Raw genomic sequence first — 21,303 nt, 5'->3', positions numbered from 1 at the left:
ACACATCAAGCCTGTTGCAAGAAATCTTGGTGTCCTGTTTGATAGCAATTTATGTTTTGAGCAACATTTCACTAAGCTCGTCCAATCATGTTTTTATCACCTGAGAAACATTGCAAAAATACAATCTATTTTAAATCTTAGTGATGCAGAAACTGTTGTACATGCTTTTATCTCCTCACGCCTCGATTACTGTAACAGCCTGTTCACTCGTCTTAATCAAAAAACTCTGACACGACTGCAGACTGTACAGAACTCAGCTGCTCGGCTGTAAACCAGGACCGAGAGGTTCGACCACATCACACCTGTTTCAGCCTCTTTACATCGGCTCCCTGTTGGTTTTAGGATTGATTTTCAGATCTTGTTGATTACTTTTAAGGCTCTTCCATGGCCCCAGACTATATTTTAGAGCTTGTAATCCCTTATGAACCTTCACGTAGTTTGAGATCTTCGGGCAGGGGTCTCATGTCTGTTCCTGAGTCCAGGATGGAAACTAAGGGGGACAGAGCTTTTGCTATCAGGGCCCCGAGGATCTGGAACAACCTGCCTGAAGACATTAGGCTGTCTGAGTCAGTGTCTTCGTTTAAGTCTCTTCTCAAAACACATTTTTATCTGAAAGCAGATCCTGATCTTACCTGAACTGGCTGTTTATTTTACTGTTTATTTGATTGCTTTTGTGTATTTTATTTCTTTATATCTCGTCATTCACTGTGGTATTTTATTTCTCTTGTTGTGAAGCACTTTGTACTTTGTTTTGATGTGCTCTATACATAAAGTTTTATTATTATATTTCAGGTATTGCAGAGATGTTAATGATCCAATGTCCAGTTTAGTGACTTAGGGTCATACAGACTGACACTTAGAGGGAGGAGTTGAAGAGACTGATGGCCACAGGCGGGAATGACTTCCTGTGGCGCTCTGTGGTGCATTGTGGGGGGATGAGTCTTTCGCTGAAGGTGCTCCTTTGCTTGACCAGCACTTCATGGAGCGGGTGGGAGACACTGTCCAAGATGGCATGTAGTTTGGCCAGCAACTACAAAAAACAAAACTTTATTGTATCATTTAAAAAAAAAAAATCATGATTAACTTATATATTGTTTTTATTACACTGTTAATTTACACAACAACATGCTTGGATTTTTATTTCTTTTCTTTTTTTTTTTTTTTGAGTCCAACTTTTGTGAAACTGTCCCCAACATCATCCAAACGAAGTTCAGCAACAACCCCACGCTGTTGTAGTGGCCGACCAGCAGATGGTGCTAAATTAACACTAACTGCGTGCTCAGCACAGTTTGCGTGCAGCAGTGAAGCCCGTGAACACAACGGAGAGAGAAATCCACCCTAAAAACTGATTGTTTTCACTGTGATGTTCAAACGACTGTTAACTGTAATTATCCACAAATAAAGAAATGTGTTTCCCCAAGCTGGACATCACAATGCAAATTTAATATCTGACACTTTTTCTACCAATCAGTGACTGTCTCTGTCGACAATTTTTATAAGAGATTTTACATTTAAACTATCTGAGTGCTGACAAATGTGTACATGCAGTAAAATATTTTCTGCATTCATGCTGTCCTAACAATCGGCCGACTCTATAAAAGTGTCAAATTAAACCCGAGCAACACGTATTAAAGAGAAAACATTCATATTCAGGGTGTAATGTCCTTTAAACGCCCCCTGCTGAGAGGAGCCAGCAGAGACCAGCAGACAGCGCAGGAGACGCTCGGCCTCGGCAGCTCACACCAGCGAGCCTATGGACGGATAAACATCACTGTTTGGGGCGATGTGCAGGTACTGGATACATTATCATGTCTTTTGTCTTTGGTGGAAAACCAATAAAACTAAAATATTAGAGCCAGCATGTCGCAGGGCTTTTGGCTGATCGTCTGTTCGGTTCACGGCTTGTTTGCACACCCAGATTTGACAGCTGAGCTCAGCATCAGTCGTTAATCTTGGTGTCCTGTTTTATGTTACAACACCGATTATTGCATTGTATTGCATTTATTTAAATATCTTTAAAAAAAAATTTTTTTTAAATGGCTGTGGTTGTTTTCTAATACTAGATTACCGATCAGTGTCAGTGTTCAACAGGGTCACTTCTCCTTTTGGATTAAATCCTTATCACTAAATATGGAATAAATATCAGTCTAAACAGTTAGATTTAATAGTGGAGTCTCAGAGACATATTCAGGAGCTTCCTTTATTTACACCTGTGCTTAATTCACTTTTTAAATCATATATATTCCTTTTATTATCTAAATTCACAGAGACCAGCATCAAGTTCATGCAGTTTACATGAAGGAAAAATGAACATTTAATTGTATTTTTATTTAATTTTTATTTTAAGAAGCATACCAGGCCCACTGTATGATGCTGTCAAAATGGCTTGTGTTGCTTTTCCCTCTGCTGTAATAACATTTGAGTTTCCCTCAAGGCTGTGGCTGAATTTAATCTGAAGCTGAATTATTCAGGAGATCACAGAATGAACTTCTTACAGGGCGACATACAGGAGAAGTCACTGACTGCACGAGCAGCCAAGCTCTCTTTATGGTGATTTAAGATTACTGTTTGACTTGGCTGCTGAGTGCAGTTTCCCTCTGTGGTTGTAAAGAGTCTTTATTGAATGACACATGTCTTTTCGAAAGTGATGCTGGAGGTCAGCATTATTTACAGCGACACTAAACACAACAGAAGCATGTGTTGACCTTGTTCCTGTCTCTCCTTCTCTCTCTCTCTCTGTGGTTTCTTCCTCATACCATAACTTTTAAGCCTCATTTGTCATTCTTACTAAAAAAATCATTTTCCATCAGTGGCGGTTGCCCCTTTGGCCACCACACACAGCAGCGCCTTTTGAGTTTTTGTTTTTAAATATCATGCACTTTTGTCAAATGTAAGTAGAGACACCAGCAATTGGACATGCACAAATTCAACATAATGTATTTTAGTGTGTTCTGAAATTCCCAGCCTTGGTTCGTTTTTTGAAATATGGAAATTTGACACTATTATTTCTGCCGCTTTCGTGCTTCTTTAAGATAATAAATCCAAATTTTGTCCATAAGCAAGCATCCACTGGTTGATAACGTTAAAGGAATAGTTCAGCATTTTGGGAAATATTCTACTGTAATTACCTTTCTTGCAGAGTTAGATGAGAAGATTGATACCACTCTCATGTTTGTCCATTCAATATGAAGCTACAGCCAGAAGACAATTAGATTAGCTTAGCATAAAGACTGGTAGCAGGGGGAAACAGCTAGCCTGGCTCTGCCCAAAGGAAGTCACACAGAAATAGTTCCAGCACATAACATAACATAACATAACACCTCAAATTTTTATTTTATTTTTTAACATTTTGGGTTTTCTAAGTGCTTGTAGGTGTATTTTTGAACTTTGGAGAGAACCAGGCTAGCTGTTTCCTCCCGCTTCCAGTCTTTATGCTAAGCTAAGCTAACTGCCAAGAGCTAACTGACTCTAGCTTCAATTTTTGGGCGTACAGACATGAAAGTGGTTCATCTCACTCTCGGCAAAGAAGCGAATATTTAATAACCGCATCAGACATTGTTTCATGTGTTGAGTTGGTGACTTAAAAAGAAAAAACCCATTATATTTTATTCCTAATGGTGTAAGCTTGGTGCTCAGTCACTGTTGTCTGGGTGAGTGGCCTGAAATAGTGACTATTGAAAAAGAAACGGGCGAATACTAGTCTCAGCCTCGCCACACATGTGAAAATTGTTTGGCTACATTTTTAAGAATCTAGAAAGTTTGTGTTTTGTAATCTAATGATATCTGACATTTAGTTCGATGCCTCTATTCATCACTGTGCCAAGAGTTTGGTTGCCAGTACAGATACTATTCTTCTTCACTTTCCAAGAAAAAAAATGTCACTGCAATGATATTATCAGATTTTAAAAGTGTTAAAGTATGCCTTGTCTGCGTTCCTATTGACTCTATGTTGGGTTTACAGGTTAACCAACCTTTTCCTAATTTTTGTTTCCCTTTAATTCTGCTGGGGACACGAAACAGAAAGCAACCCTGTTTCAAAGACAGGACAAAAGAGCTTTGTCCTGAGCAAACATATTGTCCAGCATTGTTTGGGTCAAATATTTTTGGAGCATTGTGTTGTTGGCTCTGAGTTTCTCTGAACCTGTAACCTATTTAAGGCAGAGGGAGCGTATTAACTAATAAACCTTCATAAAATGTACTTGTTCCTCATTTACGCTTTGGCCGTGTTCCCGTCTGCTCCTGCTCACATTTAGTTTGATGTTCAGGGGTTTAAATCCAGTTTTGACTCTAATTATGAGTCCGTGTGATGAATGAGGCTCCTGGCCACAGTTTTCTTTTTTAAATCTTGCGATTTACTTTTAGTGTGTACGCCGATCAAGTGGAAATACAGTGCTGTAAAAGATGCTTCAAATAAATACTCCTGCCGTTGCTCTGTTGTGTGAATGTGGGCGCTTACTTAAAATAAAGCCAGTGTGCTGCATTTTTAACCAAGTTACAGATGTTTAGTGTTGTATAATGTCAGTAGGCACTTATTTTAGGCCAGTCTAAGATGTGTTTAAACTGATCAGAGCAGAGTATGTGGATCTCTCTGAGGTGTACTCCTCAGGGTTTCTGGGAGTCTGAAGGGAGCGCTTTTGATTATTGATTCCCAGCTGTGGTTTAAATCATTAATTTATAAGTCTTTTTCTAACTTGCTGCTTTTTTATGGACTAAGAGAGATTTCAGGCACACAGAGGAGGTGATAAGAAATAAGTGTGACCTAAAAAGGCAGAGTTTGCTCTGCTACGATACACTCAAATGTTAATGGATCAGAACTTGTCACAACAGATTCGATGCTCTGTGTAGTAAACTCTTGTTTCCCTATTCCTTCCTCTCCAGATTTGTTTGCGATGGAAACGGATATGATACCAAAATTCTCCTCAAAAGACGAGGAAATTGACTTCTGGAAGGCTCTTTCCCTCAAGTACAAGAAAGGGTATGTAACTGGCTCATATTGTGGATGCTCTTTTTTGTTCTCCTTCAGTTAAGTTGTGACATTATTGTTTCAACTCATTGGTAGCATTGGCATTATTCGATGTTTTTCCTATTGTCAACAACTCCCATTCAAAGACCTAAACCAGCAACACAGGTGTCCTACTAACCAGTATTGTCTAAGTAGCAAAAGCCAAACTACAGTGTATATTTGTGACCATTTAAAAATATTTTCAGTAGGAACCAATGGGCTTGGGAAATCGGAAACTGCTGAGAGACGGACTAACACATTTTGGTTTTCATGGGATTTGTTGACAATAAGAAAAATAGAGTAAGGCCAGCATTATACTTAATAATAATAATAATAATAATAATAATAATAATAATAATAAGAAGAAGAAGAAGAAGAAGAAGAAGAATTCTGACCAAAACCTCATCAGTTATCTAGTTGTGTGTGTGGCACAAAACCATCCATAGGGCTACTAGAAATGTCAAAAATCAACCTCAGAGGCAACCAAAGAATGGCTTTTTCTACTCGTCATTTACACACTTTGTCATGAGATGAAAGCTAACGCGCCACCAGGCAGATGTGCCAAATACTGTAGCGATGAGCTGAAGCAACTGATTTAAAATCCAGCTGTAGTCACAATTTGTCAAAAATAATAGATTTTATATCATTAAGAGGAAGAAAAATAGGTCTGAGTAACAGAATATGCTGTAACGATAGTGAGCTTCCAGCTTTGTGGCAACAGTTTGTGTTTGTCCCTTTCCTGTTTCAACATTACGACGCCCCCCCCGCACAAAGCCAGGTACATAAAGAAATTGTTTTCCCAGTTTGTCGTGGAAGAACTGGACTGGCCTGCACAGAGTGAGATGTTCACGGTTCACACATGGGTGTAATGTTTGGGTGTCCACATACTTATGGCCATATAGTGTATCAAAAGACAATCAGTTTGATAGTGACTGCAGGTTCCAGTTTTTACATTTTTGAATCGGGGTGCGTCATGTGAATCACAGATTGTGCCACTGAGTTAGTGTCTAGATCACGAGATCTGATTATAGCACTTCAGTCTCTTTGTGTCTGTGGGAACGACAGCTCACCACAGCAGGTATGCATCACCTGAGGAATGTTTGATCTGCTCTTTTGTCACTGGATTTCAGTCACCCATTCTTCCTCTTTCAATTAAAAGCCAGTGTTGGCATATCCAGTGACACTTTTTGAAACAGGTTCGTGTGGGACAAGCAGCGAAAGCCTGACAGCTCGTGTTTCACATTAAACATAAAAGACTCTCATGTCTCTTTGTCCTCACATCTTTGGATGGGTTTATGCAATAACACAGCGGCTGTTTTTTGTGATTACTCAACATTTTAATGATTTAAAGGCTACTAAAATTAGCTGCTCCCAAGATGAAATCTTATCTTACAACGTGAGATTAAAATTAAGACATCTCAACAGCCTGTGCTAAAGGAAACAAGCTCAGGCCTACACCCAGTTATGTAAGAGTCATGACTTGACTAGACACGAGCTTCCCTCAAAGTCAAGGCTACTTCCATTTTGTTTGTGTGTGTGGCATACTGTATGTGACATAAGTGTTTTCTTCTCTTAATCCATTGATGATATTAGACTTGTTTTATTTAGGCATCTAACGTTATAGTAGTTTTTAACAATATTGAGTTTCAAAGCTCATTCTTGACCTTGGAAACAGCAGTTTACAAAACAATATTTCCTCAAGGTGATTGCATGATCTTCATCAGCAGATTTAAAGATCTTCAATCAAGGTTTTGCTTGTTTCAGTAGGATTTTCCCTTCCCTTTAAGACTCTTAACAGCGTTCAATAAGTTTTAGTTTTGTAAACCATAAGAACAACGTAGTACTAGAACTGATTCAAAAGCCTTGTGCATTTACTTATCATAAGATTGGTGAGAAAAATCACCAAATTATGTGTTAAATAAGCAGAAATAAGCATTTTCATATCATGAAATGTGCTTCACCTTGCTGAGGATTCGTCTCATACAACCGTTCAGAAGCACTGGAGTATTTTGAATGAAGGGTTATAACAACTGTGAAGAGGAAGCACCAGTCTGCAAATTAGCAGCAGCCAACCTTTTCCAAGTAGAACCAGTTCAAAGCGAGGCTGAATATTTCCACACACAATGCTGAACACAAGCGTTTATAAATGGATTTTCTGGCTCTGTGCCACCTCCAGCACTCTCACTCACATGATGGTTGGTTATTCCACTTGCCATTTATAGACTGCTGGGTCTGTGTGTGTCCGTCCAAGTGCGTCCAACCATGGCCGACACTTACATAACCACCACTTCATGGTAAAGGTGTTCAGTGATCACATGTCTGAATGTAATGTCAGAGATCTGAATGCACAGAGAGAGCATAAAATATCAATCCTGTTTACTATGTGCATTTCTTGGCAAATCCTTTAATTGACACATGCAAGCAAATCTCAGTTTATCTGGAAAGACAGCATTTGTTAGGCACGTTAGCCGTGTGGCTCCCGGGATGATAATGTCATAATATGGCAAATCCTAATAATTTCATCGATCCGCTGACTCTTCAGGTCAAAATGTCCTCTTGTCCAACACTTAACAACTCAGAAGGATAAGACTGGTGTTATTCTATGTTTTGTTCATTCTCAACAAATCTCATTGAAAAGACCAAAACCAACAGTGTGTTACTCTGTCTCTCAATACTTTATGACTGCCCTGCCCTGTCTGTGACACTCAGCCCCCAAAACAGGTCACAAATATATAGTTTGATATTTTAAAAAGATTCAGTAATTACCTTTTTAAACAGCTGCTCACTGTAGTTGATATCAACCGTTACTCAAACAGGAGGAAATGGTGCATTTGTTGGGGACTATTTTCAGCGGCGGATTAATCCACATTTGCTGCTCTAGTGAGTATTTGGGGCAGCAGGACGGTGTGTGTGGGACTGAGTCAGAATAAACTACAGTGTGTGTGTGTTCATGGTAATGAAGCAACATGTCAGCCAGTGCAACAGTGTGGCTCACTGATGTTTTGGAGCTCTATGGCACAGAGGAAGAAGATACATCAGGCTTTGGATACACAGACCATAGTTGTTAGTGAGATCAATTTGTTGTTGGTTTTGGTCTTTTCATGGGATTTGTTCACAGCAGGAAAAATATGTAATATCACCAGACTTGACCTTTTAAGTTCATGACAGGATACCTCAAAAACGTAGTCCCATTAGACCAGCTGTACTGTGCTTTACCCTAACATATCATGCTTTAACATTAGCATGCTAATATTTTAAACATTAGCACTAACAAACTGTAAGTAAAGCTGAATCTGAGATTAAAGGATGAATCTGATACTAGTGCGAAATACTCAAGTAAAGTACAAGCGCCTCAAAATTGTACTTAAGTACAGTACAGCAGTAAATGTACTTAATTACTTTCCACCACTGAGTAAGTTACAAATCCTCTAAACCACCCACTCAACAGAATAAATAGGTGTCAGAAATTGTGAATATCAGGTTCGAGTTTGTGGAATAGTATCTGGGTCGGTGCTCCAGTGGCCAGATAAGATAAAATAAGCTGTTTTCCAAGTGTAACAGTTGATGAATGCACCCACCAGGCTTGCATACCGACCTCTTTCTGTCTCGACTTGTCGTCTGGTGCCTTCTCTCCCGTCTGCCCACAGCTGCCAGGAGGCTCAGGAGGAGCTGCTGGAGTTCCAGGAGGGGAGCAGGGAGCTGGAGGCTGAGCTGGAAGCACAGCTGGGCCAGGCCGAGCATCGTATGAAGGACCTGCAGTCTGAGAACCACAGACTCAAGAATGAGGTTGAAACGATCAAGGTAACAGCTGGAGTTTGGTAAGATAAATGAAATAATGGTCTTATCATCTCAGGTTGCCACCTTTTACACAGTACTGATGAAGAAGTAGTGCTGATAAAGACAGTATATGTAGTTATAGTTTCTTGTTTATGTCTCCACATATGTGCTTCTGATCTGATCTACTAAAGAAAATCTGCTATTATGAGAAAAAAATAGCAGTTTTACGTAGCCAAACGACATATTAAACTTACCTGTCAGTTCTTTTTAAACGTAGGTATGACTTTGTTTTTGTTTTTTATGAACGTGTACATGGAGAAATATGTGTTTCTGAGTTAGTAGTGTTCATGCAGTTTAGAATGAGTGGGATATATCTGCGATGCTAGGCGGTACGTTGATGTACATTGTGTTATTTTTGTGAAATGCAATTTAAAATCTTCTCGGTTTACGTCGTTACTAAACAGCATTTTAAAGTGTCAGGTCAGAAATGTTGACCATATTCTATATCACTTAATTTACTTTTCTATCCAAACCGGTCGTGTATTGACAGGCCAACAGTAGCTTTTTCAGTTGGTTCAGTAAGAACTAGTTTATGTGTTGCAACCTGTTTTTAATTTAGTAAATCTCCACTTAGTAAACACATAGCTAGGCTAAGTTTGAACTTACGAAGAGCTGGTGCAACCAGATCTTTAGTCTTAAAAGAATAGTTCAACATTTTGAGAAATATGCTTACAGTATTGGCTTTCTTGCTGAGAGTTAGATGAGATACCACTCTTACACCTGTGTGGCGGCTAGCTTGTATTTGTCTGTGGGTAACAAAATCCGCCTACCAGCACCTCTAAAGCAACCTCTAACAACAACAGTTCACCGTATTGTGCGGGGGTTATGTGCTGGACTATTTAAGCGGTGATTTCTGAAACGATTAGTTGATTAATCGATTTGTCAAGTGACCGAATATTAATCAACAACAATTTAGGAGCGTTGGTTGAACTAAAAGAGCAATTTGAAGACGTCACCTCGGGCCCTGTGAAATCATGATGTGCATTTTTCACATAGACTAAACCATTAATCCCTTAATCAAAAAAACTAATTGACAGATGAATCACTAATGACCTCCAGGTTGGAAACCATTGATCGCAGTATTACAGTGGAAGTAAAAACCCAAACTGTCCACACCAGTCAGTTAATGCATCCTGACTTGATCAACATAACTGTTGTTATGTCATATTAAAGCACTTCGGCTGTGAATCTTTCTCTGTAAAATGTGGATTTATGAGGAGACCAGCATCATGTATATGTATCTAATCTTGACAATACATTAAGCTCTGAAGCAAGCAAGTACAGTGTGTTTTACTCTTGAAATGAATATTTGATGCTTTTTTTTGTAGCCATCTTATATCACCACTCGTCCTTGAGTGCAGTCTCTTGGGAGGAAAGTGAAGTCACGCTGTAACAGCTGCTGCTCCCCTGGATGCTCTTGCACTTGTTTATTTTTTCTTGCAGGCCTGCAGCTTTGCCTTTCTGGTTATACATAAGAGGTCACGGGAATATTGAGATCAGACCTATAGGGGCTTGTGATAAAACCTCGTCCCATGCACAAAATATAGGGTGATACGTTTTCGTGGGTCTGTGCTTGTTGGAGGCCTAACTCAGACAGTTATGAGGTTTATTGGCCTCAGTGAGGAATCTAAATGGTAATCTCACTTCAGGAAGGTGCTGAGGTACGTCTCTTTTGGTAATTTCAGCACTTATCAACCAACACACTGTACACTGATGCAGCTGATCTGTGTGACTCATACATAATGCATCAGGTTGTGTCCCTCGCTCTTATTCTCGCTCCATAATTACCAAAAGGCGGGTGGCACTTTCCTGTGTCCATGTTTCCAGCTGGGTGAATCAAGTCACCAGCAGGGATGAGATGTGTGTGCCAAGGTGTCTGTCAGGTTTTACACATCAAGTGATACATACTGCAGCTCTGTTTGTGGAGGAAACCCCAATAGTGGTAGTTTTTGGAGCAACATTGCAATGTTTTTGATCTTCATAATACAACACTGTTGGATCAGTTAGGTAGCTTCACCCACTGATGACAGTTTTCAGTACAAACAACATTTCAGAAAACTACACACAAAACACAACCTAGAGAAAGGTTAGGTTTTCCGTAATGTTGTGTTTTGTGTTGTTAAATGCTGTTGTGCTCTTTAGATACTTTCACCCATTGTTGACAGTTTTCAGTACAAAGCTACGCTGGCCTAACAGCTGAAGGCCACCGTAGAACAATATTTTTAGAGACATTTCAGAACAAAACATGACATTTCAGAAACCATAACGTTTCAGAAAACCCAACGGCACAAAACAAATCAAATACTGTTTTGTTTAAATTTGTTAACATGTTTCATCCAATGTTGTTTTGTTATGTTTTGTGTGAAAACACAACATTTTAGAAACAACAATATTTCAGAAAACACAACATTTTACAAAACAAATCCGAAAAAGTGTTTCACAAAACAAATAACAGAAAACAACAACATCCCACCAAACTTTTCAGAAAAAATTGGAGAAATAATGTTCTGAATGTTGTGTTTTTTTAAATGTGGTTCTGTTTTCTGATTTTTTTTATCATGTTTCGTCCACTGTTTGCGTTTTGCACCTGAAGCCCACCGTACAAAGAACATCAGAGCATGAAATATATCTTAACTGTTATATATTTCACTGTCACGTTAATGGGATGTGCAGAATGAGACTCGTGGAGCAAACAGAGGGCTTGCTGTCCGCTGCAGTTGATTCAGACACCACAGTAACAGCAGATATAGGTCAGACATACAGACAGGCCCGGCTGTACTTATTGAGCTGATTGTCTCAGAGCTGGTGGATATATAGGTCACACTTAACATCCGCTGCCCAACAGTGGAGAGGAGGAAAATGAGGGGAGCACTGAAAAATGGATGATAACATGTAGATGGTGTGCGTCGGGAGCTGTTAAATCATGTCCTAATATAAAGCTGTCCTGCCCAATGTGCTCTAGATTTTATACACGTGATCAATGCCCGTCTTCAATCCTGTCCTGTCTCGCCCTTCTCTCTTCCTTCGTTCGTCCTCTTCAGGACAAGCTGGAGCAGCAGTACTCTCAGAGCTACAAGCAGATATCCATGCTGGAGGACGACCTCGGCCAAACACGCAGCATCAAGGATCAGCTGCACAAATACGTCAGAGAGCTCGAACAGTCCAATGATGACTTGGAGAGAGCCAAAAGGTCTGTCCGGGCTCTTCGTGCTCACTAAAATAAAATACAAAAATCACAGGTGCAACGGTGTTTTCCCCATCAAACCACCTTCTTTGTGATCTGTATTTAATATATATGAAAATTTGCAATTCTAAGTCCTTGTTACAATTAGCAAATGGCTCAAATTGAAGCCATTGATTGCTAGCTTGAATTGGATTAAAATCGGCGCTGCAGTTGCACAAGCCTGAGATATTGATCCCTTATTTTGAATAATCATTAATAAGTAGATAGGACGTACAGAAGGCAGCCCCGGAGGATATGTAATTAATGAAATGTCAATCTCAGTGTTGCTTCCTTCATTTTCTGCCTCCTTTTTAAAATTCTTTCTCAGAGCTACCATCGTGTCTCTGGAGAACTTTGAGCAGCGTCTGAACCAGGCCATCGAGAGGAATGCCTTCCTGGAGAGTGAGCTGGATGAGAAGGAGTCTCTCCTGGTCAGTGTGCAAAGATTAAAGGATGAAGCCAGAGGTGATTATTGATTATTATAGGTTTTACTAATGAGCCACGCTGTCAACCACCAGCTCATTAACATACAGCTGCTGCAGCTCCCCTCCTCTTTGACTGACTGTGGAGATTAAAAATATCTTTTGGTTTGTGTCCTTAGCTGATCTCTGGGTTGAGCTACAAAACATTCCTTTGTTTTTTCTTTGTAGACTTGCGGCAGGAGCTGGCCGTCCGAGAGAGGCAGTCAGATGTAACCAGGATGTCCGCTCCAAGTTCGCCCACACAGGACAATGTGAAGATGGACACTGCGGTGCAGGCCTCTCTCTCTCTCCCTGCTACCCCACTGAGCAAAGATCTGGACAAGGCCTTTGCCAACCCAGCAGGTAGCTGCAGCCTCTCTTTCCTTGAGTGCATTTTTTCTCTCTCATCATGCAAGCACAGACAGGGAAATCCGAGCAGTTCTTTATGAAAACGCTCTGCACTCTACTGTTTTTTTTTTCATGTATGGACGCTCAGTTATTCGTGTCTTGTGAAGAAAAAGCAGCGCTTCTAGTGGGGAACAAAGTCATCTTAAAGAGGAGAAAAATCTGCATTCAACCACTGGTAGTGTGTGCCATGAAAAATCCAATTTCAGGCACACAAATGGATGGTTAAGAATAATGATAAAAATGTATATATTTGGGCAAATACATTATAAAACATGTAGAGGATCCAACAGGTATCTGCACACTTGCCTTCCTCAGGGCGCCTTGACACATTTTATAATGTCTTAGACCATATTTAATTAAGGCTTTTCATTCTTAAAGCAGCTGTAATCAATATTTTTATATATGCGTGAATTTAGTGATAGTGATGAACCCACAGACAATTATCACCGACTCTGCAGTTTCTCTCAGCTCTACTGAGCGTTTTTATCGTCTTAAAACTCATTGTTTTGGTTTTATGGCTCGTAACTTTACTGTTTTGGTTCACTCTCACTGCTCATATAGTCGTTTATGGATGCAACAGACAGTAACATTGCCTTCTTTAGACGTATTCGAAACTCAGTAACAGTGGAGGCATCCAAGATATACTGTATATAAGAATGCAATCTTTTTTTGTCTCATTTCAACTGCTGCATATCATTGTGGTTTCAGGCAAGTAAGATAGCCTTAAAACCAATTAGGTCATTTCATAAACAAGCCTTAAAAGTCTAGGAAACCATGTGTAACTGCTTGTTTGTACACATTTTGTCGGGTTGCGTGTGTGATTGGAAGGTGAATCTAGGAGTCACTGTACATTGTACTAGACATTTATTGTATTTTGTACTGTTTCCGTTTACCTGCCCAGTGTCTGCAGATAGAAAGTAGCTAGCTAACTAGATCCGATACAAAGCATTGCTTCACTTGTATTAGCTGTGTCCAAAATGACTCCCTGTTTACTATGAAGTTCACTGTATTTACTGTCCGCCATTTAATTTGAATGTGTGAGTGTAAATTTTATGCACTATAGTGTCTTCAAAAATCCCCACAATGGAACCAACAAAAGTACCGTCCACGGCACGAACGACAACCACAAAATAACGGTTCATACAGTAAATGTCCAAAACGTTAATTTACTGCTTTATTATAGAGTAACATACTGAATTTTATTAGCTAAGGAAGGAGCTAAGGCTAGTAAATGAGTGAATGAGGCATAAAATGTAAATGGACACATTTTTTCATCTTTTTCTTTACTCTCTCCTGTACAGTGCTATCAAATGGCTATGGCAGCAACTCGCCCTTGACTCCCTCTGCCAGGATATCAGCCCTCAACATCGTCAGTGATTTACTCCGGAAAGTAGGGGTGAGTCATTCCTTCTGAGTTCCTGTTCCCAGGTTTCAGGTCTCTCTTTCTCTTCCATTATACATATATTACATCACAGGCTTTATGTAGAAAGTCCCTGTCTTTCCACAGGAAAACGGAGCATCACCGTGTTTTGTTTATGTCTCTGCACAGGCTCTGGAGTCGAAGCTTGCCGCTTGCAGGAACTTTGCCAAGGACCAGAGAGCCAGGAAGGCGTACGCTCTCGACAACAGCAACGTGCTCAACGCAAACACGGCCAACTACTCGCAATCACTCCATACATCATATTTCGACAAAGCGTGAGTGAAACCAAAACCCACCGGCCTTTGCTACGTCTTTCATCCCTTAATAATTAGTGAGGGATTATTTGTGACAAGAATCCTGTCAGGGGATGCCTTCGGAGTGTTATAATGGTAAATATGTGATTGTGCCTGATGCTGATGACTAAAGCGGAGATATGGAGGAGTATCTGAGACCTGTGTGTATTTCTTCCCAGCAGGACAGAGATGGTCACATTCCCTGCATTGTTTCTGGGTAATCGCAGCTCCTCCGCCTGTTACCTGAGTGTGTTGGGGCGCATGCATGCTGCTGATGATGTTAACAAGCCTCTTTTCCCATGTAGAAATAACATAGAAATAACCATGACTGTGGGCTAACTGACGTCCTGGCCACTAACTATTTAAGGGTGGAGGTGGTAGTGGTGTAATGGTGCTGGAATTTTCCCGCTGCCTTTTAACTCTGAGCTGACCTTATAGATCTCCTTCCTGTTTATGTACGAGCGTGAGTTGTTTTTTTGTGTTTTGGCCCTAGATCTGACCATTATTTATAATTAACAAAGGGAATTTTAAAACAAACTTAGCTTTTTTTGTTGTGTGCTTTTTATATTTTTGTATTCCATCTTAGGAAAGAAGATGGGATTTTTTTGTCAGATGCCCCAAGGAAGAGAAACTTGATGACTGTGAAACTGTTAAAAATTAAAATTGGGAAAATGACTGGCAGAAGCAAGGAAGGATAAGATTTTTTGTTCTGTCAACAAATCCCATAAAAAGACCAAAACCAGCAGTGTGTTAGTCTGTCTCAACACGTTCTGACTCGCCTAACCTGTCTGTGGCACTCTGCCCCCAAGTTAATTAATTCCTACTATAGATGTAAAGCTTTAAAAACAGGTCGCAAATATACCGTTTGATATTTAAAAAAAGTCTCAGTAATTTCCTAAAACAGCTGGTCATTGTAGTTTGTAACCAAAGACTTCTAAAACTGGAGGAAATGGTGCATTTGATGGGGACTATTTTCAGCGGCGGATTAATCCACATGTGGTGCTCTAGTGAGTGTTTGGGGCAGCAGGACGGTGTGTGTGGGGCTGAGTCAGAATAAACTCCAGTGTGTGTGTTCATGGTGATGAAGCAACACGTCACCCGGTGCAACAGTGAGGCTCATTGATGTTTTTATACTTTTTGGACAACAATGGAGCTCTGTGGCTCAGAGGAAGAAGCTATATCAGGCTTTGTATACACACACAATACTTGTTAGTGGGATGAATTCATTGTCAATCATAAAAAGTGCTGTTCTGTCCATCGTGTATGCTGCATCAGTCCTCTCTGCTTGTGACAGCGGTCACTCGTTGTGTACTGCTGGTGGAGAGAGCACTGTGACAGTGTATAGTGTTTCTGCTGTGTTAGGGAGAACTAAAGAGGCAGAGTGTGCATGCTGAGATGCATACACAACAAGGGCATTGTCCTTCTGGTTTCAGAGCGGGGCGTTTGTTATATACACCGTTCCCCTTCAGCCAAAGGCATTTTGTCTCACTTACTGTAATAGAAGAAAACATAATGATTGCCTGCTGAGAATAGACCTGAGTGTTGAACCTCGATACTTTTTGAGTACCAACCATCCATTGCGTCTATGAAAAAGTGTCAAGTATTGAAAGTGGTCAAATTCTTTGGCTTCTTTAGAGGGAACTTCTCTACTTTTAGACTATATTTTATTAAGGCAAATCTCTTTATTTAACATTTAGCAGTTTGTCATATTTTGGTAAATCATGAATAGGAATTAAAAATTGCTTTGGTATTGGCACGGAAACTCGTGTACTGTGTTGACTCTGGTATAGAAAATGTTCAAACCATACCAGCCCTAGCTCGAGAATCTGCTTAATGCAATCTTTCGTTCTGCTCTGAACGGTGCTTTCCGGAGTCATGACTCAGGCCTAAACCACACAAGGGATCTTGGTGATAGCCCAACTATGACCCACAAGAGAAACCAGGTTAACCAGTCCGTCAGGGTAACTCTGCAACTTCCTTCCCACTTTCTGCATTCAAGTTCCATTTTTAGCAAAACACGAATAACATCATCTCTGTCTAGGAGCTGCAGTGTGCTCAAGTGTCAGTGTGGATGAAGAGAAGAATTGACAGTGACTGAAAATACTTGTGAAAAAGGAGGATGAAGAGTTTTTGAGCAGTTTTTCCTTTCATTTCCCATCTCCATCCCTTATTTACAGTATGGAAGTCCAATTCTGCCTGGAAAAGAAAAAAACAGGGTAATTTGGTAATTCCCTGGTCATTATATTTAAGTTTTTTTTTTGTTAAAGAACCAGTAAATAGTAGTTAAATAGAAAATAGAAGAGTGTAGATTGGCTGATTTTATAAGCAAATGTTAATATAAAAAAATCATAACTTAGATTCTTTACAATTCATTAACAAACAAAGATGTATTTGTTAACCCAAGTCATAACCCAATCATTTGTAATTTAAGTTTGTTTTTGGCGAATTGTATGATTAACTGAAACGTTTTAGTGGAGCTTGACGGCTCATTAATGACCTCGGAAAAAGCAACTTGAAACTTTTTAAATTTAATGTGTCAAAATTACTTATTGATCACAAAGTAAACCAAAGTCTTTACTACACAATTTTACTACTACTACTCTTGTCTCACAGCAAATTCATCAGCAAAAAATATTACTAGTACATTGGCTACTAAAACATCACTTCTACTAAACATTAATGGCTGCTTATGAACTCCACCAACCTCTTTTTTAAATCTATTATATAAATCCTGATTCTTTCTTAAAAACACATATACAGTCTGATGTTTCCTTAAAATATTCATGGTAAGTCAAAATGATGATACATTTTTACTTACCATGAATATTTTTATTCATTTATTAAAGGTTTATTATTTATTGAAGGGTTTTTTTTTTTTTACAACCTATATAACCCCACTCCAATGGAGACCCAATCTTATTGCACCTCAAACTCAAAGTGCACAGATGCAGATCCAAAAAATTATAGTAAAAAAAGAAATTTAAGGAAAACATACATATATAATGATAAACAAAAGAAAAACCTATACATATAATAATAATAATAATAATTTTACATGAAAGGACTATAGAGTTGAAATGTTGCCAGTGTCCATCCTTTCTACATAAGCTAAGACATGCTGCCATATAGTGTGATTTTTATTTTTACTTTACTTTTTACTTTAAAAAAAAAAATCTGTTTTGTTCTTTTCCTGGCAGAAATGGACTTCCGTGCTGATCAGCTTGTTTCAGTTTCGCTGCTTTAAATTAGGAGGCTTTGATCTTTAACTTAATCCAATAAATGTCAGTGGCTGGTAATGGGTTAATTAATGTATTAATGGAGGCCACATCGCTGCTTGGTTCCAGTGTTGCCATAATTTCAGCTTCTGAAACCTTCCTGTTTTTTTTTTTTTTTTGCAGCAGGACCGTGAACGGACTGAAACCTGGTACCCTGACAGCCATCACCGCCCCTCCTGCTGCCTCCTCCCCAGGCTTAGTGCCCCTCATTGTGTGACGGTAACCCCCCCGCCCGCCCGCCCAAACACACCCGTCCTGCAAATTGGAAAATCACATCTTAAAAGACAAGGCTCCGGACAAAGAGAGAACACAAATGGCTAATACTATAAAACTTTGTCCTCTCCTCGTCTTCTCACGCTCTCTGTTGCCTCGACACTTGTGCTTCGTTCCTGCTGTAATTAGAGGTCCCTGTGTGTATATTTCATGTGTTACTGTATCTGCTGTTTGCTCACTAGCTTGTACAAAGATGGTGCCCCATCTGCTCTTGACACATTTACAGATCCCTAGAAATGTGTGCACTATATCAACAAAAAAAGGGAAATATTATGCAATTAAAAGGTGTTCTTAGCTGCAAATTTTGACGACATGGATAACACAGATAGAACTTTTCTTTTTCCACTAATTTAACTAGCAATAACTTCAAGTAATGCAACAGTTAAGGGCACTCGAATCCACTGCTGAAACCATGAATGGGAAATAACAGGGTTAATGGGTTGGCACATGTGCAGATGTCCTGGATAATTGTGTGCCACATGGCCAATGTCTCCATCAATTATTGATGTTTCAAAATGTCCCAACACGTGAGCCTCCCAGGCTGATGTTTTAAACATTACCTCTGGTGTCTCGGGAAGGATTCGCATGATTAACTGTTATCTCGTGACCCCAGTTTTTAGTGCTTTTCGTTTCTATTTGGTTTCAAAGCTGTCTGAAAAAAGGGAAGGGGAGTCTTTGTGTCATTGCAGTGAGTCAAACACACCATCTGTCCTCTGAACTATGTGACATGATGTGTACAGTATTGGTCATATTGATCGTTATTTATAGACGGCCATTTAAGTGGTGCTGTCGTAGTGCTCAGACCAGTTAACCAGCATTCCTGTATTCGGTAGTCGAAGTGTTTTGTCTGCATTTTGTTTTGATTTATTACACAACACATTTTCAGTACTGTACACGATGAGCAAGTGAAGCACTTTGACCTCATGTGAACTTACTTTATTTTTTTTCCCATTTTCAAAGTGCAATATTGCCTGTTTTGTTACAGTTTGTGGTTTTAATTTATTTCAGATTTCTTTTTACGGCATGTTTTAATAAAAGATGCAATTCCACTTCATCTATTACATTTGTCATGTTTCAATCAGTTCTTACTGTGGAGGAAATTAGGGCTGCAACTGACAGTTATTTTCAGTTAGAGCAGCAACGATTGGTCAATTGATCGATTAGTTGATCGTCAGAAAATTAATCTGCATCTATTTTGATAACTGATTAATTGTTTCAGTCAAGCAAAAACTCATGGTATCATTCTCTGGTCCCAGCTCCTCAAATGTGAATATTTGCTGTTTTTCTTTGCCTTATATCATTGTAAATTTAATATCTTAAGAGTTTTGGACTGTTGGTCGGACAGATCAAGACGTCACCGTTATTTTTGGACATTTCTTAGACCAAACGATTAATCGTGGGGGGGTCGTCAATGCGGGATTTGTTTTTACGACAGTGGTGTATTAAGTGAATTGCACTCCGAAACTGTAGGGGCACCAAGTCGCAAAAAAAATACCAATTCTTGCACAATAGAGCTTTAAGTTTTTTGAGAACTAATACTGACCCTGTTACGGATTCTGATATGTTATATCGTATCTTTTATCTTTCGATTGCACTTAATTAATATACTGAAGACTTGAGATTAAGGAAGATGCCAGAAATTTACCACAAATCAAATATATCTTAGATCACAGCTGACTGCTGCAAACCATCCTGCTGTGAAGTCGTCATTTATCTGACAGCTTTAGTTACTTTTCAGATTAAGATTTTACATGTAAAACATACGGAGAGCTTATAAAATATGATGCAGTGATTTTCTGTTAAACCAGTAATGTGTAAAGTACCTACAACTGGCTACACATTGACAAATTACTACACATAATAGTGTAGAACTGAGTGTTTCTGCATATTGAATCAAATACTTTTGTACTTAAATAACATTTTGAATGTAGGACTTACTTGTAATGTGGTATTTTTAGACTGTTGTATCTACTTTTACTTGAGTACAGGATCTGAATCCACCACTGCTGGTGTGTTTCAGATTTTTGGATGTGTTTTTTTCCTTCTGTTCCAGGCAGCCATCAGTTTGAATTTGTTCCTGTACGACATGCAAATCGATCACCAGTCTCTTGAAACTTGCTTGAATTGTGTAATCCATCACATCGAGTCAGCATTAATTTTTGTCAAAGTTACATCATAATTTTTTGGTAATGCAGTGTCATTGCAGACTGATTTGAAAATCGATAATGATGTTTACTGTAATGGGTTAGAAAACTATAGCAATTTTCAAGAGTCTGCGATGTGATTTGTCAAGTACATTTTTTATTTATATAGCCCAATATCACAAATATGTATACCTAATGAAATGAATGGAAACCAACAGAAGAGAAAAACACGTGAAAATCTAAAGTGTGCATTTGAAAACCGTCAGAAAACATGTAAAACGTGCATGTTTTTGTGGTTAAGGAGCTAAAACTTGCAGAAACACCCAGTATGATGTGCTTAAAGTTGTCATCACTGCCACCTGCTGGAGAAACATGTAAGTACAAGAAAAAGCTGATTTTTGAAGTCTCACTTTTGGCACTTTGGTCATTTAATAATTAATATTCATGTCTCAAAACAGACACAAAATTGTAGATTATGTTTCCCGTTCATGTGTATGAATTATCCAAAACCCATCCTGTGGTCTTCCGCCTCCACCGATGCTGCTTTTATCAAAACACAAAAAGTTTGGCTTCTTGCACGACAGATGTCTCCAGTACAGATATCTTCACTTGTATTTACCGAAGCTCATGTGAGGATTGCTTAAATAAATCCATAAGTGAAACCAGGCCCAAGGCAGAGTATTCAAACGCCTTGTCGTCTTTATACAAGTGAATCAGGCTATGTACAGTAGGATATATATGTAGTACATCTGTAGACCTGCTCCGCATTATAGTCACAACAGTGAGGTCAGTAGAGGTTCAGGGCTGCTGACGAGCTCAGCTGCTCCCTCCTTTCTTCTTCTCGGCCACCTCATCCATCTGCCTCTGCCTCCTCTCCAAGATCTCCATCCTCTTGGCGTCGTTGCGTGCTCGCTCCTGGGCCCTGAGCTCCTCCACATCCTCAAAGAATCTGTGCCTGCATCGAGCA

The 21,303-nt window shown here is 39.4% G+C and overlaps 1 protein-coding gene across 4 annotated transcripts; it reads left to right on the top strand.

The window, feature by feature from the left end:
• Positions 1-1,634: 1,634 nt before the first annotated feature.
• On the top strand, positions 1,635-19,241 carry ndel1a (nudE neurodevelopment protein 1-like 1a). Of its 4 annotated transcripts, none has more exons than XM_044180080.1 (10): positions 1,635-1,791; positions 4,879-4,975; positions 8,650-8,803; positions 11,881-12,029; positions 12,391-12,527; positions 12,713-12,886; positions 14,233-14,327; positions 14,481-14,626; positions 14,827-14,861; positions 18,046-19,241. In XM_044180080.1, exons 2-10 carry the CDS (start codon positions 4,890-4,892, stop codon positions 18,051-18,053), a joined length of 984 nt encoding a protein of 327 aa, XP_044036015.1. In that variant the 5' UTR covers positions 1,635-1,791; positions 4,879-4,889; the 3' UTR covers positions 18,054-19,241. The 4 variants fall into 4 exon arrangements, with proteins under 4 accessions (XP_044036015.1, XP_044036014.1, XP_044036013.1 ...); XM_044180079.1 differs by having other exon boundaries at positions 18,043-19,241; XM_044180078.1 differs by lacking the exon at positions 14,827-14,861.
• Positions 19,242-21,303: the final 2,062 nt, after the last annotated feature.

This window comes from Siniperca chuatsi, linkage group LG20 (assembly GCF_020085105.1).
Source record: "Siniperca chuatsi isolate FFG_IHB_CAS linkage group LG20, ASM2008510v1, whole genome shotgun sequence".
NCBI lineage: Eukaryota > Metazoa > Chordata > Actinopteri > Centrarchiformes > Sinipercidae > Siniperca > Siniperca chuatsi.
The sequence above is the reverse complement of the archived record's forward strand: the minus strand, read 5'-3'. Positions and strand labels throughout refer to the sequence as shown.